At 36.7% G+C, this 26,161-nt stretch overlaps 2 protein-coding genes across 10 annotated transcripts in view; both read left to right on the forward strand.

Moving 5' to 3' along the window:
* PRKAA1 (protein kinase AMP-activated catalytic subunit alpha 1) overlaps positions 1-21,438 on the forward strand; it is a 37,365-nt gene extending 15,927 nt beyond the window's left edge. For 4 of the 6 annotated variants that reach the window (XM_047093139.1, XM_047093161.1, XM_047093146.1 and 1 more), the window contains 8 exons: positions 1,385-1,526; positions 3,132-3,225; positions 7,131-7,275; positions 9,293-9,380; positions 11,847-12,071; positions 13,387-13,873; positions 13,986-14,112; positions 18,500-21,438. In XM_047093139.1, coding sequence (XP_046949095.1) covers positions 1,385-1,526; positions 3,132-3,225; positions 7,131-7,275; positions 9,293-9,380; positions 11,847-12,071; positions 13,387-13,873; positions 13,986-14,112; positions 18,500-18,744 — 1,553 coding nt within the window. In that variant the 3' untranslated portion in view covers positions 18,745-21,438. Of the gene's footprint in view, positions 1-1,384; positions 1,527-3,131; positions 3,226-7,130; positions 7,276-9,292; positions 9,381-10,657; positions 11,050-11,846; positions 12,072-13,386; positions 13,874-13,985; positions 14,113-18,499 lie in introns of those variants that run through there. The other 2 variants (XM_047093168.1, XM_047093172.1) reach the window with 2 other exon arrangements.
* Positions 21,439-24,494: 3,056 nt separating this feature from the next.
* Positions 24,495-26,161, forward strand: part of TTC33 (tetratricopeptide repeat domain 33) — a 40,346-nt gene continuing 38,679 nt past the window's right edge. For 2 of the 4 annotated variants that reach the window (XM_047093187.1, XM_047093194.1), the window contains exon 1: positions 24,495-24,838. The gene's annotated coding sequence lies outside the window, so the exon portion shown is untranslated. The remainder of the gene's footprint in view (positions 24,839-26,161) is intronic. The other 2 variants (XM_047093198.1, XM_047093206.1) reach the window with 1 other exon arrangement.

Raw genomic sequence — 26,161 nt, forward strand, 5'->3', positions numbered from 1 at the left:
CCAAGCAGTTTTCATGCTCGGTGTGGAGTCCATTGTGGGGCTTGAGCTTATGACCCCAAGGTCATGACCTGAGCTGATATCAAGAGTCGGATGCTCAACTGAGCCACCCAGGTGCCCTGTGACTATATTTTCTTACATTACTTTTAATTTTTCCTGGAGTTATTAAGTTAGCCTTGGTTTGTCCATTTTCTTAGTTTTCTTTAAACCTGAGGCTAAATTTCCTGTATCTTCAAATGCTTTTGTAAAATCTCTCTCAATACAGCATTCCAAACTTTCAAACCTATAAAAAATAATTTATCTGCCCCCCCCCCCCCATCTTGGCTCCTTTGTCACATTTCTGTCTGGATTTGTTGCCTCTAGGCCTTCTACACATCTGTTACCTAGGACTTTGCTTCATTACCATATTGGAGATCTCTTAGTTTTTCTCCTATATTTGATCCCTTCTTTAGTGGATATTATCTTTCTTCATTTTCTTCCTAATTTTGATAGAATATATATTCTCCAGTAGGTTCTAGGGAAAGGGTAAATAAAAGCTAAAATTTTGGAGACTAAATCCTATTATTACCATTGATTATCTGGGCATAGCATTCAGAATTGAAAGAAAATCACTGAAATTTTTCATTCTTGGGGCACTTGGGTAGCTCAGTTGGTTAAGCGTCTGACTTTGGCTCAGGTCATGATCTCATGGTTCACAAATTTGAGCCCTATGTTGGGCTCTGTGCGGACAGCTCTTGAGCCTGGAGCCTGCTTCAAATTCTGTGTCTCCCTCTCTCTCTCTGCCCCGCCCCTGTGCACACTTTATCTCTCTCTCAAAAATAAAAACATTAAAATTTTTTTTTAAATTTTATTCTTAAAAATAGAAATGGCATGCTCATGAACTGAACTTTGAATGGTTCAAGGGGTTATGGAGAGGGGGAGTGTGTCTGTGGCATGAGGGCATTTTGGGGGATGGTGGAACTATTCTGTATTTGATTCTAATGGTGGCTTTACCAGTTACTATATGTTCAACTTCATAGAACTGTTCACCAAAAGCAAAAAGTTCAGTTTTTTTTTAAAGTTCAGGTTGTATGTATGATAGCTTAAGAATTAAAAAATCAGAATTTAAAAGTGCAAAAAAGTATATAGCAAAAAGGAAGTCTCTTCTTTCTCTCTGTGTTAGCTTTCCAGTTTTCCTTTTTGGAAGAAACCACTGTTACCAGTTTCTTATGTATTCTCCCACTTAATCACTCTTGAACATGTAAACAACATTTAGAGGCAAATCAGGTAGAATTGAAAGGAACTTAAATTTGCTCAGTATTTTCTGAGAGTGCAAACTCTTAGAATACATGTAAATATGTTATTAATCAAGCCTGGCACTAACTGGTTAAAATTATTTCTCCTACAGTTGGCAAACATGAATTGACTGGGCACAAAGTTGCTGTGAAGATACTCAATCGACAGAAGATTCGAAGCCTTGATGTGGTAGGAAAAATCCGCAGAGAAATTCAGAACCTCAAGCTTTTCAGGCATCCTCATATAATTAAACTGTAAGAACTGATTGTATTAAATGTAGTCATATCATTTTAAAATAATTTTTGTTAACCAGCTTACTCTGACAAGTGAGAAGGATGACTGACATTTCTTGAATCTTCCCTCAAGATTTAAAGATTTTTGCCTGTTCATGTATTTATCTATATCTAACCCTGTTCTTGGTCACCTAAGCCTGTGTTCATGTTTTGCCCTTGTGCTTATCAGCTGTTACCTTTCTCATTCTTTCTTGTCTTCTGGACATGCCTTTCTGATAGATAACTTTCTGTGTCCCTGTTGCTGTAGAGCCAACAATGATTTGCTAGTAAAAACTCTTGACATCCAAATTTCCACATGATGTCACTTAGCCAGTAGAAAGGGTGTTCCCCTGTACTGCTTATATCTGAGAAAACAAATAATGACCGATAAAATTTTAGGACTCCAGTATTTCAGAAGGGCAATGATATTATGGTTGTTTTACAGTGGCCAATTGTAGGGTCTCCATATAGCTTACTTATTGCTCAGTTTTCTCATGCGGGCTGTCAGTGACAACTGCTTAGCTTTTGTACTGAATGAGCTGACTCAAAATTTGTTTCACTCTCCTCTCATTTGCTGAGGTGCTGTAGTTTTAAGTGCTGTCCATATGCTGATGACTTCTCCATACACATCTCCTGCTTTGTTACCTCTTCCCCTAACTCCAGATCCCTCCCTCACTGCGTACTTCACATCCCCATGGGGATGCTAGAGCTGAACTTTCTGTTACCCTCCCCCAAGCCTGCTCTTCCCACAGCTGTCACCCTCTGTGAATATCCAGTTCCTTAGGGCAGAGACTTAGGAACCATCCTGAACTTCCTGTCATCCATTCCATTTCTTTCTTCAAAATCTATCTAGAATCCGAGTGTTCCTCAGTTCCTTCATTACCATCAGCCTAGTTTGGGCCACTGTCATCTCTGTCACAGACTCCTGCAGTAGACTATTGCTTCCACGTTTACCATCCCATCAGTTCTTCATGTTGTTGCCATAAATTAAAGTTTCCTTTTTAAGAGATCAGATCACATGACTACTTTGCTTAAAACCTTTAATAGCTTTGCATCTCCCTTACAGTAGAAGTCAGGCCTCATCGTGGTTTGTAAGGTTCTGTCCTCTGGTCTCCAGTTAGCTTTTTGAGTCCACATCCTATTTCTTTCTGCCAGCTCACTCTGCTCTAGCCATCTTACCATTCCTCAGACATGCCAGACAGACTTGTACCTCGGGGCCTTTGCACTTGCTGGCTCACCTTCTTCCTAGATCGTGGTATGGTTTGCTCCCTTCCATCAGGTTCTGCTCAAATGTTACTTTATTGGACAGTAGTCCTTCCTTAAATGCCCTCTGTGAGAGGTTCCTCGTAGTTTGTTTTATTTCTCTTCATAGCAAGTTCTACCACCTGAGATATTGCTTATTTATTTAGTGTCTGTTTCCTGGCTCCTGGAACATGAACTCCATGAAGGCAGAGAATTTGTTTTGTTCCCTGCAGCTTTCCTGGATTCTAGCACAGTGCCTGCTATATTATAGGCACTTAGTAAATATTTACTGAATGATGAATATACATGTTTTAATATTGGTAGATAAATGTTTTCTCTCACCAGGTACCAGGTCATCAGTACACCATCTGATATTTTCATGGTGATGGAATATGTCTCAGGAGGAGAGCTATTTGATTATATCTGTAAAAATGGAAGGGTAAGCAGTTCTGATTTAATCCTGTATATATTTTGTAACTCCCCTTATTCCTTACTAGCTTCAAGATGTCAGAGAGCAATTTTGTTAAGAGGTCTACTTAATAACCAGTTTCCTTAGTCATATATTTGTCTAGAATCATAGACGATTTAGAGTTAGAAAAGACCTTAAAGACTATTTCCTTAGTCTACTTACATGGAAGTGGAAGCTGAGACTCACGATTTATAGATTTACTCAAGGTCACATGATTTATTAATGACAGAATTGGATTGAGATCCCAGAACTCATGATCCTCCAACTCATGCTTTTGGGGTATACAAATACTTGTAATATATATCTTGAAGTATATATTTAATCCTTACAAAACATATTAAAGATCTAGGCCTTGCTAGTCAACCCTAGCCACATTTAAATTGCATTCATTTTTTGGTTTCAGAAATCTGATGTACCTGGAGTAGTAAGAACAGGCTCCATGAAGGAGGTAGGAATTAGACTTAAAGAATTTAGAGTTGGAAGGAACTTTAGAAGGTATTTTGAACAGTTTCTTAAGTTACAGACATAAAAAGTAAACACTGCCCCTCCTGCCCATGTTTTTCTCATACCCAGGTTATGTGGTATGGCTAAAACCTCTTTCTAGAAGAGCTGTGTCTAGCAGTGAGAAGCCATTTTTTTTCCCTCTCAATCTAAAGTTCTTTATATCATTCACTCATTTGTTCTATGTAGCATATCTATTTACTTTCATCAAAATCAAACTCATTAACCAAGTTAATTTTGATTTTACCATTTTTTAACATGGTTCATTTCAATTTTCAGGTATTCCACTTCTCTATTCTGTGTACCCCCTCCCCCCATGCTATGCTATGCCTGGAAAAATGGAAACAGGCACAAGTTGGATTGGTATCTTGTTTTCTTATCTTTTCCATTTGTCATTTCTTGGTCATTTTTCTTCTGTGGTATATTAAAATTTCAGCTGTTGGGGTGCCTGAGTGGCTCAGTCAGTTGTGTCCGACTTTGGCTCAGGTCATGGTCTTGTAGCTGGTTAGTTTGAGCCCCACATTGGACTCTGTGCTGATAGCTCAGAGCCTGGAGCCTGCTTCTGATTGTGTCTCTCTCTGCCCCTCCCCCACTCACGCTGTGTTTCTGCCCCTCTCTCAAAAATAAATAAACATTTAAAAAATTTTAAATTTCAGCTGTCATATTTTCTATTTCAAAGATCTTGTTTTCTGAAATTTTCTTTTTTCTTTATATATTTTTTTAAAGTTTATTTATTTATTTTGAGAGAGAGAGCAAGTGTGCAGGTATGCACATGTGGGAGGGGCAGAGAGAGAGAGGGAAAGAGAGAATCCTAAGCAGGTTTCATGGAGCCTGATGAGTGAGATATTGACCTGAGCTGAAATCAAGACTTGGACGCTTAACTGACTGAGCCATCTAGGCGCCTCTGAAATTTTCTTTTTTAAATAGCCAGTTCTGCTCCACAGATACAATAACCTTATCTGTCTAAGGATAATAATTAGTTGGGTTTTTTTAAGGTTTTAATTTTAATTCCAATGTAGTTAACATGCAGTGTTATATTTGTTTCAGGTGTAAAATACAGTGATTCAACAATTCTGTACCTTACTTAATCAGTGCTCAACATAAGTGTACTCTTAATCCCCATCACACTTTCACCCATTCCTCCCACCTCTGGTAACCATCAGTTTGTTCTCTGTAGCTAAGAGTCAACAGTTGTTACTTACTTACTTACTTACTTATTTATTTATTATTTAAGTTTTCCTCTGTTCCCTGCATTGTTACTGTACCTTTTGTGCTCTCTGTTCCCTTTTTTTTTTTTTTTTTTTCCTGTTCATTTTATTGGTCTCTGTCTTTTGTAAAGGCCCTTCCTCAGATATCTGGTGATTCTTGGTTGTCCACTTATATTTGAGTGAGGTACTAAATGCCAAGCTCATGTAGGTGGAACTTAATGATTGGTGAGCCTTCCCATAGGTGGAATAGGTAGGGATCTGTCCATTTTGTTAGGATGCACCAAATACCAGTAATTTCAAATAGTTTTCCTTAGATCAGAGGGTTGCTCTGGAAGCAATGTTCCAATTTCCTTGAGGGTATTAGCTTAGCTTGCAGTTCTCTGAGAGCTGAATTGGGAAGAGGCCTGCAAGTCTCAGTAGTTAGTATGTTGACTTTCACTTAATCCCTGTGTTTTCCTTCGGGCGCCTCATCCCTGCCTTGGTGTCCTTGAGAACAGAGCTGGTTTGGTCTTACTCAAGAGCATATCATGGGTCTTATTCCCCCGTAGGGGTGAATTTAAAACTTCAACCAATTGTCCTGCTTTCGGTCCACCTCTCATTTCTCCTTTCACGAATTTCCAAGGTTTCTAATTTCTAAGCTTTTCCAGAGTTCTGTGTGCAGGCTAGTTTAGTATTGGTTTCCACCCTGCAGGCTTAAGGTTTCTGCTTTCTCTGTTTGGTCAAGTCTTCATCGTTCATCCACTCTATAGCTTGGTGCCTCCTTCTGATTTTACTGTTGTCACTTTTCTTGCTCTTTTCGTCTTTTTATGCTAATGTCCTTTTAGTGATGTCTCAAGGTGTGGAGACAAAAGATTCAGTCTACCATGCTTAACTGCAAATATGCTTTAACTTTTCTAACTTTCCTTTGGAGACTTCTCCTTTTTCATCTTTTGTACTGTATTTATTGTTAATATGGTATAATTTTCATTTTTGTAGTCTGTTTAGTTAATTTACCTATTATATTTTGTTTAATCAATTAAGTTTTATTTCACATTTAGAACACATTCTTTTTTTCATTTAGTATATTTAATATAAATAAAGTTGTGTTAAAAAAAGTGAACCTACATTTCTTCTAGAAATAAATGTGTTAGATTATTAGCAGGTTATTTTCTCTAGAGGAAGGATGTCTCATTGTACTTCATTAGTTTTAATTTTGCTTTCAAAAGAAATTACTAGTTCACCTTTTCTCCCAGATTGTCCATGCCATTTAAAGTGTAGAAGTCTGGCTTTAGAATGCTAATTTGTGACCTCTGTTAGAAAATTGCATATTATAGAGAATTAATAGGCTATTTATTAAATATGACTTCATGGGTACAGGCTCATCCAAATAATGGTTATAGCTTTGGGGAAAAAAAATCCTAAAACAAGACAATATGGATAAATGGATAAATGGAAGTTCTTAAAGAATATTTTTTAAAATGTTAGTTTCTGCATAAGATAATTTTTTCAGAAAACAGACTAAAGATACATGTTTTTATATTTTATAAAACAAATGAATTAAGGTTTTTCTTTTGTTAAAACTAAAAAGTCTTTATTTCAGGACATATAACTTGATTGCTTGCTAATTCATTAACAGTCTTGAATGTTACTTCCTCATATAGTCTAAAATAGTATCACCCACCCCAACATAATTCTGTGCCCTTATTCTGCTTTATTTTTCTTAAAATACTCCTTGATGGTCTCTTTATTTCTTTATTGTCTATTTTCATCAACTAGATTAAGAGCCTTTGTTTTATTCATTGTTGTATCTTGAGTGCCTAGAACTGCTTGGCACACTAAAGATGTTCAATAAATATTTGTTAAAGGAATGAAGGATTAAATGTTTCCAGTGTATAGGAGAAAACATATCTAGTTTCAAGGAGAAGTTGAAACTATTTGAAATAGCTCATGAAATACAGGGGAAAGCAATGTAGTCACAAGAGTGGTAACAGAAAGTTGAGTTCCAAGATCCTCTTAGCATTTTGGCTTTGTGCTGATTGTACCCATCTCCCCATTTCAAAAGTATCTCAGGATGAGTTTCATTTGGAAGGTTTCATGCGTTTTGATGGTTTTATAGGTTGGAGAGTTGTAGGTAGAAAAATTTCTTCTGAAAAGCACACCTTTAAAATGCCTCTCTACTTTTCGTAGCTGGATGAAAAAGAAAGTCGGCGTCTGTTTCAACAGATCCTTTCTGGTGTGGATTACTGTCACAGGCATATGGTGGTCCATAGAGATTTGAAACCTGAAAATGTCCTGCTTGATGCACACATGAATGCAAAGATAGCTGATTTTGGTAAGGAGATTTTTATAGTTTTGAATATTCATTATGTTTAATGAACATCAAAGCATTCTTCAGATAAGTTTTACTTCTATGCAATGGACTAAGTATCCCAAAATAGTGTATCCTCACCATTTTGCCTATGAGCATACAGAAAGGAGAAGAAGTGACGAATTCTCTTCTTAACTTTATGTCTTTAAAATTTAGTTTTAGGACAATAGGTAAATAAATTGGCAGCATTAGAGACATCATTTGAATAGAGACTATTATTTGTGAAGGAGAAGTTAGCAACTTTATTTCCAGTTTTTTTTTTCTTAAAGTTTATTTTGAGAGAGAGCATAAGTGGGGGGTGGGGGGCAGAGAGAGAGAGGGAGAGAATGAAAATGAATTATAAGCAGGCTCTGAGATGCCAGTGCAGAGCCCGCCCTGAGGCTTGAACTCATGACCTGAACCCAAATCCAGAGTCGTGCTTAACCGATTAAACCACCTAGGTTCCCCTCCAGTATGTTCTTTTGATCAAGTATGGAGCAAGAGGAAAGAGACTGAATGGAGTTATACAAACTCTGAAAGCCAGAAGGTAAACTGTATGAACAAAATCAGTCATTCATTCATTCATTTTTAAGAAGTTTATTTCTTTATTTGGAGAGAGAGAGTGCACGCACTCAAGTTGGGGAGAGGCAGAGAGAGAGTGAGAACCTTAAGCAGGCTGCATGCTCAGCTTGGAGCCCAGCGCTCTTGATCATGCCACTGTAAGATCATGACCTGGACTGAAATCAAGAGTCAGATGTCTAACCGACTGAGCCACCCAGGTGCCCCATGAACAGAATTATTTAAAAAAAAACTAGTAAAATATTTTACATGATAGAAAAGCAGAATTTCACCTTGGGAAGAACATTGTCAAAAAGGAATTTATTTTCCTTTTATGTTCTATATAAATTGCCATTGATATTATTTTATTAAATTTAAGAAAAATTAATCTCTGCAACTCAATTTTGCTTAGCTTAAGTTCTAATCAGAGGTGATTTCATAAGTATTTTTCTCAGATTTGAATATGTGTATTTTAATCTATAGAGATTCACTAAGCAGTGCCAGTCAACTCTGAGCTACTGATTTGCTATTGTTGTTGTTGTAACAGACTAAATTATTTGACTTCCTTATTCCTTAATTGTCATGATTATTTTTTTAAGATTTTATTTTTAAGTAATCTCTATACCCAACATGGGGCTCAAACTCACAACCCTGAGATCAAGAGCTGCATGCTGGCAACGGAGCCAGCCAGGCACTCCTTTCATGATTATTTTTATCTAGTACATTTTTGAGAAGGCAGAGGTTTCTTTCTGGAGTAAAACTATGCGGGAGGGAGCTTTGATATTCAGAGTTACTGTTTTGTTTTTTAAAGAATCAGAACAGGGTCATAGAATCTTTGAATTTTAATTTTTCTACTCATCTACATTTTTTCTAGTAATTTCTTTATTAATTTAAACATGCTGAGTTTATTCTAATAAACAGAACAACAAATAGCTTAATATATTATACTCATTAACTTCCAGTAGTGCACTAACTTAATTTTCTTAATGTTTGTTTATTTTTGAGGACAGGTTGGGGGGAGAGAGAGAGGGAGAGGAAGAGGGAGAGGGAGGGAGAGAGCTAGAAAGAACAAGCCAGAGAAGGGGCAGAGAGAGGGAGACAGAGAATCCCAAGCAGGCTCCTAGCTGCCAGCACAGAGCCCAACTCGGGGCTGGATCTCACTGTGAGATTATGACCTGAGCCAAAATCAAGAGTTGGATACTTAAGTGACTGAGCCACTCAGCTGCCCCCAAATAATGCACTAACCTTAAATGCTGAAATAGATTACAAATTTTAGGGCATAATGACAAAATATTTGGGAACAGTAAAGACTAGGAATTTGTTTAAGCAAAGAATATAGTGATGATTTATCACTTTAATGCAAACCCCAATTTTATTGTTTAATGGAGTTTTGTTTTTATTTCCTTGGGAAATCTTGAATAGTTGATTTTTTGTACATTTTCAGGTCTTTCAAACATGATGTCAGATGGTGAATTTTTAAGAACAAGCTGTGGCTCACCCAACTACGCTGCACCAGAAGTAATTTCAGGAAGGTAGTATTTGACACCCTCCCACACTAATACATTTGTAATTATCTTTTTTTTCCTAGATTTTGTCTGTCTGTGGTGTCATATTAAATTGTAGTGAAAGGAAAGACATTTAGGGCTTATTCTTTTCTTATTCAGAAAGTGTTATATTTTAGGGATAAAACATAAGAATTAAGGATTCCATTTATAGAAGAGAATTCTTTTTTCCCCCTGGTGGAAGAAATTGAAGGTTTAAAACTAGCAAGTTTTAAAGGTAGGTCAGACATTAAAAACTTGCATAATACAGGAATACCTACTATTTAGAAATGGTTTACTTAGATGAAGGGTTAAAAGTATAATGTGTACCTTTAATTTTTCAGATAGAAGACATTTTGTTTTTTTTTTTTTTTTTTTTTTTTTTATGAAGTTTATTGACAAATTGGTTTCCATACAACACCCAGTGCTCATCCCAAAAGGTGCCCTCCTCAATACCCATCACCCACCCGCCCCTCCCTCCCACCCCCCATCAACCCTCAGTTTGTTCTCAGTTTTTAACAGTCTCTTATGCTTTGGCTCTCTCCCACTCTAACGTCTTTTTTTTTTTTCTCCCTTCCCCTCCCCCATGGGTTCCTGTTGAGTTTCTCAGGATCCACATAAGAGTGAAACCATATGGTATCTGTCTTTCTCTGTATGGCTTATTTCACTTAGCATCACACTCTCCAGTTCCATCCACGTTGCTACAAAAGGCCATATTTCATTTTTTCTCATTGCCACGTAGTATTCCATTGTGTATATAAACCACAATTTCTTTATCCATTCATCAGTTGATGGACATTTAGGCTCTTTCCATAATTTGGCTATTGTTGAGAGTGCTGCTATGAACATTGGGGTACAAGTGCCCCTATGCATCAGTACTCCTGTATCCCTTGGGTAGATTCCTAGCAGTGCTATTGCTGGGTCATAGGGTAGGTCTATTTTTAATTTTCTGAGGAACCTCCACACTGTTTTCCAGAGCGGCTGCACCAATTTGCATTCCCACCAACAGTGCAAGAGGGTTCCCGTTTCTCCACATCCTCTCCAGCATCTATAGTCTCCTGATTTGTTCATTTTGGCCACTCTGACTGGCGTGAGGTGATACCTGAGTGTGGTTTTGATTTGTATTTCCCTGATAAGGAGCGACGTTGAACATCTTTTCATGTGCCTGTTGGCCATCTGGATGTCTGATAGAAGACATTTTGTAGTAGCTTTTTGTTTTATGATAAGGTGATTGGGGGAATTGGACTGAAGTATGATAAAATCTTTAGACTTCATTTATTTTCTGGAGACTGCAGTATTATAAGAATTCTAATCTCTCAATTTACTGACCACCAGCATTGAGAACATGAGGATCTTTATACAGTGCAGCTTTTTGAATAGATTAGATGACAGGAAAATTTAATTTTTAAAGAGTAATTGTTTTTCACTGTACTACTGAAATTGAAAACAGATGGCTAGGTTTGTTACTAGTCTTTATAATTACCTTTTAATAACGTTTCACTCAAACCATGTTTCTTTGTTTGAATGTGTCATATCCTAATTCAGAATGCAGAAATAGTATAGTATTTTCTCTCTGTTTTCATAACCTTGCTTGCCTGGCCTGCTCAGAGAAATTATATTTGGGTAAAGTCATGGCTATGATTAAGGCAGAAGTATCTAATTTTAGATTTATCAAGCTTCATCATTATTTTTTTAGATCAGCTTAATGTTCAAAGAATGTTTTTAAATTATTTCATTTGTGCCATCTAAATTCTTTTGGAAAAAAACAATTCTGGGGGCAATGTTAATTAAAAAAAAATAAAAGAAAGAAATGTAAATATGCATATATGCATGGGCCATTTCTGAAGTCTAATTTTCCAGTTTGGAAAGGTCTTTCTGTGAGCCCTGGATGAGTGGGAACTTGTATTCAAAGCACTATTTATGGATTAGTTCAACAGTTTATTTGATCAGTTTACAGACATCCTTTCCCCAAAGCCAGACTTTGTGCTAACAGTCTGCAGTAGTTAAGTCAGTTGGCTACAGTGTATTGTAAATACCAGTTTAGGATCTTCTTTGTGAACCAGTCAGCTTGGCTTTCTTTCACAGCCTCAGGCCCCTTTTACCTTGGTAGGAAATCTTGGGGTTTGGGGGGAGAGTGGGTTTAGGGTTCATCACTAAAGAACATTCTTAATTGATATCATGAGGAACAAAGTAAAGGAGTAAGAACAGAATTTTAGCTATAGTCTAACCTAAAAAAATTCTATAGGTTAACCTATAGTCTAACCTAACAAAAAAAACTTTTGTTTTCAAAGATAATGATGATAGAATTATATAGAATCTTTCTGTATAGTGTAAAGCAATGACTATAGAAACCATACTCTAATAATTCTTTATAAAGTATCCATATTTAAAACTTTTGATTAATTAACTCTCAAGTTACTAATGATTATTTAATCCAATTGGTATTTCCTGTTACAGATTGTATGCAGGTCCAGAGGTAGACATATGGAGCAGTGGGGTTATTCTCTATGCTTTATTATGTGGAACCCTTCCGTTTGATGATGATCATGTGCCAACTCTTTTTAAGAAGATATGTGATGGGATCTTTTATACCCCTCAGTATTTAAATCCATCTGTGATTAGCCTTTTGAAACATATGCTACAGGTGGATCCCATGAAGAGGGCCACAATCAAAGATATCAGGTAATAATGCAACTTGGAGATTATCAGATCTAATAGCTTCAATGATTTAAATTAAGAGAAAGAGTTGCAGGACAGTATGTATAATGTCATGTCATTTGTATGTTAAAAAATACAGTGTATAGGCACATTTGTTTTCGTATTTAAAAATACACAGTAAACTGGTTACCTTAGGGAAGAAGATTAGTAGGAGGGAGGGCTTTTACTTTTCACTTACACGTCTTTCTTTTGAAAGAAAATAAAAATAGACCCTGGTGGGATGTTAAATTTTGTAGTGGCTCTTTAAGATTTTCTGTGGTATGCTTCATATTTGACTTTTATGCATTCTCATTAGGATTAATGCTTTTCAGTAGGAGTAAATTTGTGTGTTGCCATTTGAGTTCTATCTCATAAATTACTCCCTTTTTTCCTTTTGTTCATCTCAAGTAATGAGGAATTTTTAATTTAATCAATGACATGCTTTTGTTTTTTGGGTACTATACATTGAATCACATGTGGAATTACTGATTTGTAAGTTTCATATGGAAGGGCATGCTTTTACCACCAATGGAAAAGGATAAATCATTCTTTAAAATTTAAAATATCTAAGTGAAAGGTGCTTTCATTTGTGTTTTACATGTTTTTTTTTTCCAATTTGAATGCAATATGTGACAATTAGAAGACTTGGAAAACACCAAAAACAAAACCAAAACAAAACCAAAACAAAAAAAACCCCACCAGAAAATGATCTTTAATTCCATCACCCAGAAGATAATCGTTGTTCTTTTGAGTGTTTTCCTTTCATGATGTTTTTAGTTTTAGCAGTTTTTGACATAGTTTAGGTCAAACATATTCTTTTATATTTGAAGAGTTGTTATCTTCATAGAGTTGTTTTATAAGGTGAGATAATGTATATGAAGTATTTAGCCTAAAATCTACCACAGAGTAAGCATTTAGTGAATGATAGTTGTCTGTTTTTGTTGTTTTTTTCAGCTAACATTGTATCAAGAATATTATAATAATGAAGCCACAGAATATATTCTTTTTTCTGAACTGGAAATAAGCTGGTCTTGGTCATTTGTTTGTCATTATCATTTGTGCCAAAACTTTAAATAAAAGTGAAGACATTTCTTTTCCAGTTAGTGCAGCACTGCTTTTTCCCTCTTAAAATCTGAGGGAGGTTGGAGCATTTCCCCCAGTATATTCAATGAAATGTGAGCCAGAAGAAAGTCTCAGTTTAAAAAAAATGAAAATACCCTATGTGTATAAATAGAAATGAATTCCTATCCTAAATCCCCCAAACTGTTACTTACAGTTTCACCTCCTAACTTTGTCTCAGGGAGCATGAATGGTTTAAACAAGATCTTCCAAAATATCTCTTTCCTGAGGATCCATCATATAGTTCAACCATGATTGATGATGAAGCCTTAAAAGAAGTGTGTGAAAAATTTGAATGCTCAGAAGAGGAGGTTCTCAGCTGCCTTTATAATAGAAATCACCAGGACCCGTTGGCAGTTGCCTATCACCTCATAATAGATAACAGGAGGATAATGAATGAGGCCAAAGATTTTTACTTGGCAACAAGCCCACCTGATTCTTTTCTCGATGATCATCATTTGACTCGGCCCCATCCTGAAAGAGTACCATTCTTGGTTGCTGAAACGCCAAGGGCACGCCACACCCTCGATGAATTAAACCCACAGAAATCAAAACACCAAGGTGTAAGGAAAGCAAAATGGCATTTGGGAATTAGAAGTCAAAGTCGACCGAATGATATCATGGCAGAAGTTTGTAGAGCAATTAAACAACTGGATTACGAATGGAAGGTAAAAAAGAAAGGGCATTCTGACTTTAAGCACATTTGCTAAACCTGTAGTCTATAAAATGTTTTATAGAAGAACTGCTTTTGACTTTCTTTTTGTCCATACCACACACTAGGTTGTAAACCCATATTATTTGCGTGTTCGAAGGAAGAATCCTGTAACAAGTACATACTCCAAAATGAGTCTACAGTTATACCAAGTGGATAGTAGAACGTACTTACTGGATTTCCGTAGTATTGATGGTATGTACCTTCCACAAAACAACTTAGTTGACAAACTAGACCTTGTTACCTAACTTGGCTTTTTTGTCTTTGATTCTTTCGAAGCTTCTTGAACTGTTCCTAGTAATTCAGTAGCAAAAGAACATTAAATGTGATGTCAGCATTTGTGAATCTTAGGTTTGCTGTAATCTTACAGTGTATTGTCCTTTTATGATTACCTTAAAGCCAGATGCAGTCCGATCCTAAAATGATAGTTTCTGCCACATTTCTGTTTTTTGGTGTGGTTCATTTTGGTAAGATAAAATGTTTTATTTAGAAATAAATGTTGACTTTTTATTAAATTTTTTTATATCTGATATTTAATAATTTTTTTTTCATTTAAGAATTAGAGAACAGTTATTACCTTTTAGAGTTGATTGATAAGGCAGTGTGAATAGATTTGATTAGTAGCTCATAGGACAAGAAATCATTTGTCAAGTAAGGTTTCTTACAGGGGACTGAGAGAGAAATGTTTTGGATAGGTAAGGGACTTAATGGTTAGTTTTCTCCTCTCATCCAGCCTTTTGCTCCCAGCCTGACACTAGAGACATATCAGAGGTATGCATCCTGTATTAGTTTTGTGAGTTACATGATTCCAATTTTATCTCTTAATAAAGTGTTCTTAAATAATAGACCACTTTTGTATGAAAGCATGATATAGGGATTCCTGGGACTAAAGATAATGTTCAAGATAATGATCATAATTCGTTAAAAGTGACATTGTTAACCTTAATTTTAGATTGCTGTGCAGTTCTATTTACCTACAGTCATAAACAATCAGAGACAGCCTGATGATCAAATTGAAATATTCAGACTTTTTAAGTTAGGTGTATTTTAATTGGTCATCAAAATAATGATTTGCTTCAGTATAAAATCTTAAAAGTACCTCCTTGAATATTTTTAAAGAAACATTAAATTATGATAAGTATTGGTTTACTGTTTTAATAGTTTGAAAGTGAAAACCTATACTTAGAAAATATATCTCTGATTACCATTATGTATAGTTTGCCAGAATATCTTAACTATTTATATTGATTAAGTTGAGGTAAATTATTAATTGCAGAAAGCAGACATTTTTGTTATTGTTGTTTGTTTGTTTATTAAATTTAAATCCAAGTTAGTTAACATACAGTATAATAATTATTCCAGGAATAGGATTTAGTGATTTATCACTTACATATAACATGAGCACCCAGTGCTCATCCGAAATGTCTTCCTTAATGCCTCTCACCCGTTTTTAGCCCTCCCCCCACCTAACACCCCACCACCAACCCTCTGTTTGTTTTCTGCATTTAAATTTTTTTTTTTTTTTTTTCAACGTTTATTTATTTTTGGGACAGAGAGAGACAGAGCATGAACGGGGGAGGGGCAGAGAGAGAGGGAGACACAGAATCGGAAACAGGCTCCAGGCTCCGAGCCATCAGCCCAGAGCCTGACGCGGGGCTCGAACTCACGGACCGCGAGATCGTGACCTGGCTGAAGTCGGTCGCTTAACCGACTGCGCCACCCAGGCGCCCCTTGTTTTCTGCATTTAAGAGTCTCTTATGGTTTGTCTCTTTTTCTGTTTTTATATTATTTTTGCTTCCCTTCCCTTATGTTCTTCTGTTTTGTCTTAAATTCCACATATGAACAAAATCATATATTTGTCTTTCTCTGACTTACTTCGCTTAGCATAATACATTCTAGTTCCATCCACATTGTTGCAAATGGCAAGATTTCATCCTTTTTGAATGCCGAGTAATATTCCAGTGTGTGTGTGTGTGTGTGTGTGTGTGTGTGTGTGTGTGTACGTGTACATATACACTCACACCCCACATCTTCTTTATCTATTCATCAGTCAATGGACATTGGGCACTTTCCATACTTTAGCTATAGCCAAGAGTGGTGCTATAAACTTTGGGGTGCATGTGCCCCTTCGAATCAGCACTCTTGTATCCCTTGCATAAGTACCTAGTAGTGCAATTGCTGGGTCATAGGGTAGTTCTGTTTTTTGAGGCACTTGCATACTGTTTTCCTGAGTGGCTGCATCAGTTTGCATTCCCACCAGCAGTGCAAAAGGGTTCCCTTTTCTCTGCATCCTTGTCAACATCTGTTGCTTCCTGAGTTGTTAATTTTAACCATTCTGACAGGTGTGAGATGGTATCCCATTGTTGTTTTTGATTTGTATTTTTCTGATGATGAGTGATGTTGAGCATCTTTTTATGTGTCTGCTAGCCATCTGGATGTCTTCTTTGGAAAAGTGTCTATTCATGTCTTTTGCCCATTTCTTCACTGGATTATTTGTTTTTTGGGTGTTGAGTTTGATAAGTTCCTTATAGATTTTGGATACTAACCCTTTATCTGATATGTCATTTGCAAATGTCTTCTCCCATTCCATCAGCTGCCTTTTAGTTTTGTTGATTATTTCCTTTGCAATGCAGAAGCTTTTTATCTCGATGAGGTCTCAGTAGTTCATTTTTGCTTTTGTTTCCCTTGCTTTGGGAGACAGGTTAAGTAAGAAGTTGTTGTGGCTCAGGTCAAAGAGGTTGTTGCCTGTTTTCTCTAGTATTTTGATAGCTTCCTGTCTTATGTTTAGGTCTTTCATCCATTTTGAGTTTATTTTTGTGTATGGTATAAGAAAGTGGTTCAGGCTCATTCTTCTGCATGTTGCTGTCCAGTTTTCCCAACACCATTTGCTGAAAAGACTGTCTTTTTTCCATTGGATATCCTTTCCTGCTTTGTCAAAGATTAGTTGGCCATATGTTTGTGGGTCCATTTTTGGGTTCTCTATTCTGTTCCAATGATCTTGTGCCAATACCATACTGTCTTGAAGATTATAGCTTTGTAATGTAGCTTGAAGTCCAGAATTGTGATGTTTCCAGCTTTGGTTTTCTTTTTCAGGACTAATTGGCTACTTGGGGTCTTTTGTGGTTCCATACAAATTTTAGAATTGTTTGTTCTAGTTCAGTGAACAGTAGTGTGCTATTCTGATAGGGATTACTTTATTTTTATTTTTAAATGGGAAAAATATCTTTATGCCAATGTTTGTATGAGTAAACTATAATAGACTTTTAGTAAATGATATGATACTATAACATGGTTTGAAATTTATATTAATTCAGATTTCCCATATGCATACACTCTCAAAACGAATTTAACACTATCTATTAAAAAGCCTGACAGAGCACACTTGACTTATAATATCAAGTAAATACTCTATCCTAGCATTTCAAGAGTATAACTGTATATATAAATGTTTTCTCATAAACAGAGCCTTTAATTAAGTACAAGTTTTTAGCAGTTCTTCATTGGCCATATCCATTAAGATCTGTTACCACTTTTGTTTATCTAAGATCCTATGGAATTATTAGATTTACCTATGAATTTTTTGTCTTTTTCATAAACAAAAGAATAGTACCTACTTAGTGTCAGAAAGGCACAGGTTTGAGCGGTAATGTACTGGCCTCAAATTTATAACCTTAGGTTTATTAGCCCCTGGGTTTGCCAGTTGAATGAACATTTACTGTTTTTGTGTACTGTATTTCCAACTCTAGTTTTTCCTTAATTTGTTTATTGGAATCATTTCATGAGATCTTACATACAAAGAGAAAGTGGGAGAGTGAAAAGCAGTGAGATGACAGGTAAAGGAGGTTCTAGATTTACCTCTTTATTACCTATGGCAAGTCACTACACTTTTTGAAGGTTATATTTGCTTATCAATAGAATGAAGCATTGGATGAGGTGATTTCCAAGATTTCTCCCAAATTTTAAGTGCATTTATTCTATGATTTTAATATAGAGAAATGAATTTTTATTGCTAGGGAAGGATGTTTATTGAGCCCCATGTTATTAGTTTATTGGGCTATTAATTTTGGAGTGTAAGTCTGATGAGTAGCTACATACTGATGAGTAGCTATGTGCTATACCCAATGTTGATTAGGCATGAGGAGAATATGTACTGTATGTGAAGAAGACAAATGGTTTAACACAGATTCATCACTTCTATTTTAGAAAGTTTTCAAAATAAATGTGCTCTTGATAGGTGGTCAGTGGTCTCACTCAAAGAAGCAAATTAAATACTATTCAGCTTTTGTTGGGGGGTGGGAGCGCACCTGGGTGGATCAGTCGGTTAAGCATCCAACTCTTGATTTCTGCTCAGGTCATGATCTCATGGTTTGTGAGATTGAGCCCTGTGTTGGGCTGTGTCTGCACTGGCAGCATGGGGCCTGCTTGGAATTCTCTCTCCCTCTCTCTCTGCCCCTCCTCCCCTCTCTCATGCGTGCTCTCTCTCTCTCTCTCTCTCTCTCTCTCTCAAAATAAACAAAACTTAAAAGAATAAAAATTATGGGGTGTAATGGATTATAATAAATTGAAATTTTTTTTTACCCAGATGAAATTACTGAAGCCAAATCAGGGACTGCTACTCCACAGAGATCAGGATCAGTTAGCAACTATCGATCTTGCCAAAGGAATGATTCAGATGCTGATGCTCAAGGAAAATCCTCAGAAGCTTCACTTACCTCATCTGTGACCTCACTTGACTCTTCTCCTGTTGACTTAACTCCAAGACCTGGAAGTCACACAATAGAATTTTTTGAAATGTGTGCGAATCTAATTAAAATTCTTGCACAGTAAAGCTAAAACTTTGCTTATTTCTTTGATAGCAATAAGCATGCATAAAAAAATCATAGCCAAATGCTTCCATTTATAATCAAGTTATAATTATAACTGAGGATTGGCCTTTTGGAATGCAATTTGCACAGGAATTGGAACATGATTAATAGTTAAAAGCCTAATGTGCAAAAATGAATTAAGATAATTTTGTTCATTGTTCAGTAGGCATATAGCATAATGTAATTTTCACAATGAATTATAGGTCTCTCAGGCTCACTTGATTTTTGGCTGTTTTATATTTAATGTATACAGGGCTTTGTAGAATATTAATTTACCATAAAGGCCTTCATGTATTATTACAAGTTGATATGTTCTATAATTGCTTCATAAATTTATTCAATAAATATTTGCCTAGAATCCCCAGAGACCTTTATAGGTGATTTGTTTTGGGGGGATCCTGAACTTCTTACATAGCAGGTATTTTCCAGTAGTGACAGGCTGGACAACTCTTCCATATCTCTTCCCTTAATATTCTTTAGTATACGGTAAGCATATCAAAGATTAAATTAGACATAACTAAAATTTTTTCTTTAGCTTGATAAATCCAAAAACACACAGAACTTATATATTCAGATACTCTAGGCACTAAGTTAAATCTTAAAATTTGTCTCACTATATTCTGTACATAAATTTCTCTTTTTGTCACAAGAGCTGAGTCGCATATGCTATAAATAAATCATGTTTTTGTCAATCTCACAAATTCCGCTGCTCATGTCCGTCAGTATTGAATGTATACAAAAATTTCTAGTCATTCAATTATGTATCTTTCAAATTGATTTAGCACACAGAATATTTCCTACCATTTAAATGCTCAGATAAGACTTTTTCTCCCAAATTTTATCGTGACCATTTTTAAAAACAAAAATAGAAAGGCTATAGGGTGATCACATGTGTATCTACCACTTAGATTCAACACTGGTTAACATTTTGCCACATTTGCTTTATATCTATGTATGTATATAGACATAGTGTACATATGTACGTGTATATAGATATATATGTTTTTTTCTCCTTGAACCGTTTGGATGTTGCTGACATACTTATCACCCTCAACATTTCAAGCATCTCCTAAAAAAAATAACATTTTCCTAAAAACACATAATACTATTATAAGATTAGTAATTCCCTAAAGTCATCTAATCATGCATATTTAGGTTTCCCCAGTTGTCTTCCAAATTTCTTTTATAGCTGGCTATTTCAAACCAGGATTCAGTGAAAATTTAGACATTGCCAGGTATGACATTATTACTTCAATAAAATAATGGAACGAATCAGTTAGTGCTTCTAAATGGTCACATTTGTTTTAGATTTTAATCATTTTTTAAAAAGTAGCATTATGGGAACTGCCTAAAGATGCTTAATTAATCTTTGTAAGATCTCTATACTTTCTTTTCCTTGATCCTTCCTTTTTCCTAGTAGCATTCCATAATAGTTGTAAATGAAGATTTAAAATCACTTCAGTTAAAATTGGTGTCCTGTGTATGCTAATAAAAAATAAAAAGTACTATATCACCCATAATTGCCTTATACTATTTTAACTTCAAGGTATTGATTTTCTTTGGTATCAATCATTTTTCCATTGCAGAAAGCTATCTTATTTCTCATTTAATACTTTTGTATTATAGGACTATTTTTGGCAAATACAGTAAACACCTTTGTAACCAGACAGTAATATACTCAAGTGTCTTGATAGCTTGCACACTTAACTATAGTTGTAGATTTGGTTCCAGTACCCCTAGAAACATGCAGTGAATTCAAAAGAAAAATCTTGCTTATGTCCAGGACTTATCTATTCAACTTAGAATCTGAAAGCTGTATAAAATAATAGGAGTGCAACTTAAATACTAAGTTCAAAACTGTATGACTTGTATGTGGCCCTGCATTTTTGGGATATTGATTTAATGTAGGGTCTCTAAATGCAGCATTATGTTCCTGATGTTAAGAACAGAAGACTGTATTTTTGAAAAGTTACAGATTTGTACATAGAACTAAGACATTGTCAGAATGTCTCTATAAGCTGTTGTGGGGAGGTGGTGGGGCGGTGGGGGGGGGGGATTGAAAGGAGGAACCAATTAAATAGGACCTTCTAAAAATTGTTAATTTTGTAAACTTTGCTGCTTGTTAAGTTATTGTGATTCCTTCCTTTTAGTTACTGAGTTTTATTTTGAAGATATTTAAATATTGCACTTGTACAAATAGTATGATAAACGCACAGATTATTGCAGCAGATTCTTTTTTAAGCTGGGATATTTGAAATGACAACTTTTGGTTGAATGTGTCGAGGTTGCATCAGAATTTTCAAAAATTTATTGTAGTTTGCAAATTCTTACTAACTGAAGATGTAAGGGAGTCAATGCAAATGATTTTTAATCTTTTTTTATTATCTTTTCAGCAATTTATATTTTTTGTGATTTATGCAACCATATTTTTACTTTGTCTTGACAACTGAAAGATGTATAAGGTTTTTGCCAGAAATGTACTGTATACATAGTTTTAAATATAACAGATTTTACTGATATGTAAAAATTTTGCCATTAAAATAAATGATTTCTCACCAAGAGGAAATTTTCTACCAGGTTGGGGGATATGGGAGCTTAATATATCTAATTTAAAATAATTTCACTGAAATAAATTCCATTGCTTTTACTTTGATTATATTTTCTCTTGAGATGCTTTTGTAGTTTTTCAGAGTTTTATATGATTTTATATAAAAAGTCCTGTGCTTTCACCTTCCCCAACCCCCCTCCAATCCCTGCTTTTTGACCTTGTAGTTTTACCATTCACACTGAATGAATGCTTGGTGGACTGTGGCTAGATGTAGGACTCCATGCATCTATGCTTGGACTGGCATCCTTGGAATGAAAAACAAATGGTGTGCTGTTTAAATCTTTTCCCCTTAATTCTTGTCCATCTCCTCCATACACAGCAGAAGTCTTATTTTCATTGTGAATTCTCCTGACAAGATGAATGAAATTCCACATACAGCATAACTATAAATTGGTAATAGGGTAGAAATCAATCTTTGTGGTACAGTATTTCTCAGATGTGTTCGCATATGTTTCGACCAGGGTATATTTAGGTATGTAATTTAAAATACTTTGATTTAGAAAGTGGATGATAAAAACATAATTTTTCCTGTTACAGTGTGCTTAAATTTTTAACTTCCGGAAAAATTAAATAAAAAGCACTTATTCCTAGCTGACCATGTGTGCACCTTTTTGACAGTGTGCCTAAATATAAAATATAGTGCTTAAACAAATTTTAACACTCAGACATGTGATTTTTGTGTCAACTAAATTACTGAGTTTTGATTTCATCTAAAAGTTAACCACCTGAACAAAATATTAAGATATATACAATAAAAGCCAAAGTGGTTACCAGTTTTCCTTGGTTGCTAACATTAGATTTGGTTAGAATTCCACTACTGTTAGAATTCAACTGTAATGAAATCTTATATCCCGTATGGCACTGTTAGGCCTTGTGCCAGATTGTTGGCATTCCAAATCGTTAAGATAGTTTGATAATTGTAACAAAAGAAAACAGTACTAAAGAATGCTATGAATAGCACATAAGATTGTTCTTTAGGGAACTTATAAATTGCTCTAGATATTTATTTACTCTGACTGTATAAAACTGTACAATAAATGCTCTTGTTTGAAAAATCAATATTTATTGAACTGTTCTATTGTAGGCAAATAGACTGTTCTACTCATTGTGAATGCCAATAAATGTTAAGTATGATAAACCTAGAGGATTTCTAGCAACTTGGAAGATCATATTGTCAATAAATAGCCTGAGAAATGTATTAAATATATTAATAAGTACATCAAGTTCATAGGACAAAGTAAGTAGGGAAGTGGTGGGTGAAGTGTGAAAACTCAGTGTTGGAGGTAGCCTTTATCAGAGTAAAGTTATTTGGGAGGTTTAGGAAAGACCCCTAGAAAGGAGTACAGCTTTAAGCACCGCTTAAATTATTCACTCTACAAATTATATCCCCTCATATAGCTACTATGAACCAAGCACTAAGAATGTGACTATAAAGGCATAAATCCTGCTGAATGTCTTGTCCGAGAGACACGTGTTATAAAGGCTTAAAGAAGTATTACAGAAAAGTGTGCAAATCATAAATATTTGACTTGATGAATTGTCACTGATTTAGGTTTGCAGTGAACAGTCATGTAAACCTCTACCCTTCTTAAGAAACATTCTACTACCTTTGTATCTTTTATAATTAATGTCAGTAGTTGTATACTCCAAATGATAATACTTCTATGATATGACAGTATAATTGGCAACAGTGTCCATTGTTTTCCTGAAGTAACAGGCTCCTTTTGTTCATTTTCATAAGGCCTGTCACATACCCAATCCTGAATAACCAGCTGGACTGCTGGCTGTTTTCTAAATAAGAGTTGCATTCCACACAACAAAAGTGTATACCTCAGTTTATAATGCGATCTCACAATTGCTTTTACTGGTGACATCATACTTCAATACACGGCAAAAGTACTTAATGAGTACTTCCCATTTTGTGATACAGATTAAAAACTACTCCAGGGTCATTTTAATAATTTTTACCACTTCCTAAAGGACATTCTTGAGTGTTTTTGTTTTGTGTTTTTGGTAGTATGAGTGTGGTGGTGAAACTGCAAGGACAACTAGCACAGTTTGGTATCATTGGCTTAATACCAGCTGAGCTGTCAGCAGTTTTACCCATCACTGCTTTTCCATTATCAGTGCAAAGTTAACATGGTGAAAAAGGCCAGCGAGGTCTTCCTATGAGCATAAAAATAGTTTGAAGAAGCCTTGGCAACCCTCAGGGGTCTGAAGATCACCTTGGAGAATCATTGTTGTACAAGAGCAGTTCTCAATGCGGCAGGGGTGGGTGAACAATTTTTCTTCCAGGAACACTTGGCAATGACTGGAGACGTTTTTGATTGGTCACAACTGGAGGTAAAATGGTGGTGGTAGTGGATGCTAACGGTATCTAGTGGGTAGATTCCAGAGATGCTGCTAAACACCCTTCGGGGCACAGGAGACTCCATTTCTCCAACAAAGATTATGCAGTTTGACAAACAACGCTGAGGTTGGAAAAGCATGGTCTACAAAATTGGTCTTCCCTTGCACAAGATAGCCACGTCGATAAATTAACAATCTTTTCAATTTCCTAAACAGTCCCCTGGGTTACGTTTCCCCACTTAATTATTTTCAAGACATAAACTACACCTACGTTTAGGTTTTAGTTCTTCTGGGCCAAATTTACTTATGTTTTCCGACGTGAAGCCTACAGTTGAACCAAGAGCCTCCTTGATCTGCTTCATCTGCTCCCCTGAACCCTTTTTCAATGGAGTTTTCCCTTCGTCCTTTGCGTCTAGGCTGGCCTCTCAGCTGGACTGTAAACTCCTTTAAGGCAGGATCCCATTTTAATGCTATGAATTCCCGCCCAAGTCCTTCTCCCCGACCCCCGTTTGTTTTACCTCGCGACTGAACGAGTCCCGCAGTCTCACGGGGCCTGATTTTGACTGCGCGCACCTCAACCTGCGCAGCCGCAGTTTCCCGCGCTCCGGCACTGCCGTCGTCCGCGCGCCTGACGCCCCCGACTGCTGCTAGAGGGCGCTCCGGGTCCGGGTGGCCCGGACTACAGATCCCAGAGGGTAATGGGGGTGGAGGCTACCGCAGCGACTTCTGGGATTTGTGGTCCCGGGAAAGGGACTGGCCGACCTTAAGGGCTTTGAGAGTCGCCTCTTCCCTACCCGCTTCTCTGAGCGGTTCCGACGCCTCGGGTCGGCCAGGCCAGTTTCTTGAGAGACCTGGCATCAAAGGCAGGCAGGTAGGAGGTCGGGCATGTTAGTTTCCGCTTCCGGTCGGTAAAGGGCAAGCACAATGTAAACACGGGACCAGGGGAGTGGTCATTAGGTAACTGAGGGTACGCTGACCGTGGTGGAAGCCCAGGAAGAGGAGGAAAACGAGGCTGGTGGGTCTTGTGGTTAGGGGAGAAAGGACCTTCAGAAGTCGGAGTTGAGACGCGACGGAGGTGCGGCAGAGCCGGGACGCTAAGGTTGGTCTTTAGGGACGAGCATTTCTAGGGGTCGGGCCCTCCCTTACACCAAGGCAGGAGCGGCTTCCGCGTTTCCACGGCGGCGGGTGCGGCTTTGACCTTCCCTTAACGGTGGGAGGAGCGGAACCGAGCTTGCTTCCCACCTCTGGTTGAGCGTGTCTGCAGCTGCTGGCGGCCTGGTGGACTCGCGGGGGACGTCCAGGGCAGCCTTTATGAGCTTCGCATATCTTTATTGTTTTGGAAACGAGAGGAACTTAGTAATACAAGTTTCTCTCGCGCGGTGACATTTTCGGGTAAATTGCTTCTTGAATCTCTCGCCTCTGAATACATCCCGATACCCGAAGGATCCTGCTTTGATTTCCTAATGGTGTTCATCTAGTGGTTTCTCGCCTTAGGTGCTGCCTCCTCCTATGCAGTGAAGACAGGCATTCTCGGTTTGTGGTTGGATAAACTGTCCAGCCGACAACAGTAACTGAATGCCTACTGTAGAGATCATTGAACCAGCAAAAGAATTTAGAACACAACATTGTTGTTTAGAGTTTCATGGCATTCATTAACTATGATTCTATGTAAAATGAATTTATGTTTCATGAGTTTAACGTGAAACCTCTGTGATTATGGTTTACCCATATGGTTTCTTATCCGGGTGAAAAAACGTGAAGGCTAAGATGTTGGCGCCTTGTGCATCTAACTATAGATTCAGGAAAACCTTATTTATAAGAAGCTTTAATTTCATGTTCAGATATCCTTAGAGGAACAGCAAACTAGTACTAATTAAGATACCTTAATACCTGAGTATTAAGTTTTTCAGGATAGAAACTGTTTTGCATGTGTCCTAGGACTAACCTGACTTTTATTTTTGAAAACCTGTCAGCCTCCCCTCCAGGAAGCCTCAAGAGTCTCCACTGAAGTCATAGTATCCTTTTTTGTTTACTCTCCAATAGCACTTATCCTGGAGTGGATTGACTATACCCTTGTCTCCAGACAGTTGAAGAAAATACAAAACTGTGCTAATGGCCCTTGGTAACAGATTCAGTGGATTTTAACCTCAGTGGCCCTTGATACTGTTTGGTATCTTTATTCATCCCTTATTGTTGATTTTCCTATCTTCCCATTCTCTCTAGTGACTCAGAACTTTTCTTCTCAAGTACTCAGATCTGTTTCTTTTCCCTTTACTTGGAGCCAATGACTAGCCACCTATTTCTCTGGGAAATTTGAAGCTTGGGGTATGAAATCCTTCATTGTCTTTTCCCTCTACCCCTGAACTTGTCTGTACTTTTCACTCAGTATGAACTCTTGTCTGAGAGGAATGTATTCTTTTCA

This window comes from Lynx rufus, unplaced genomic scaffold (genome assembly GCF_022079265.1).
Source record: "Lynx rufus isolate CCGP_SWC_20201006 ecotype Redwood Valley unplaced genomic scaffold, mLynRuf1.p SCAF_1, whole genome shotgun sequence".
NCBI classification, from domain to species: domain Eukaryota; kingdom Metazoa; phylum Chordata; class Mammalia; order Carnivora; family Felidae; genus Lynx; species Lynx rufus.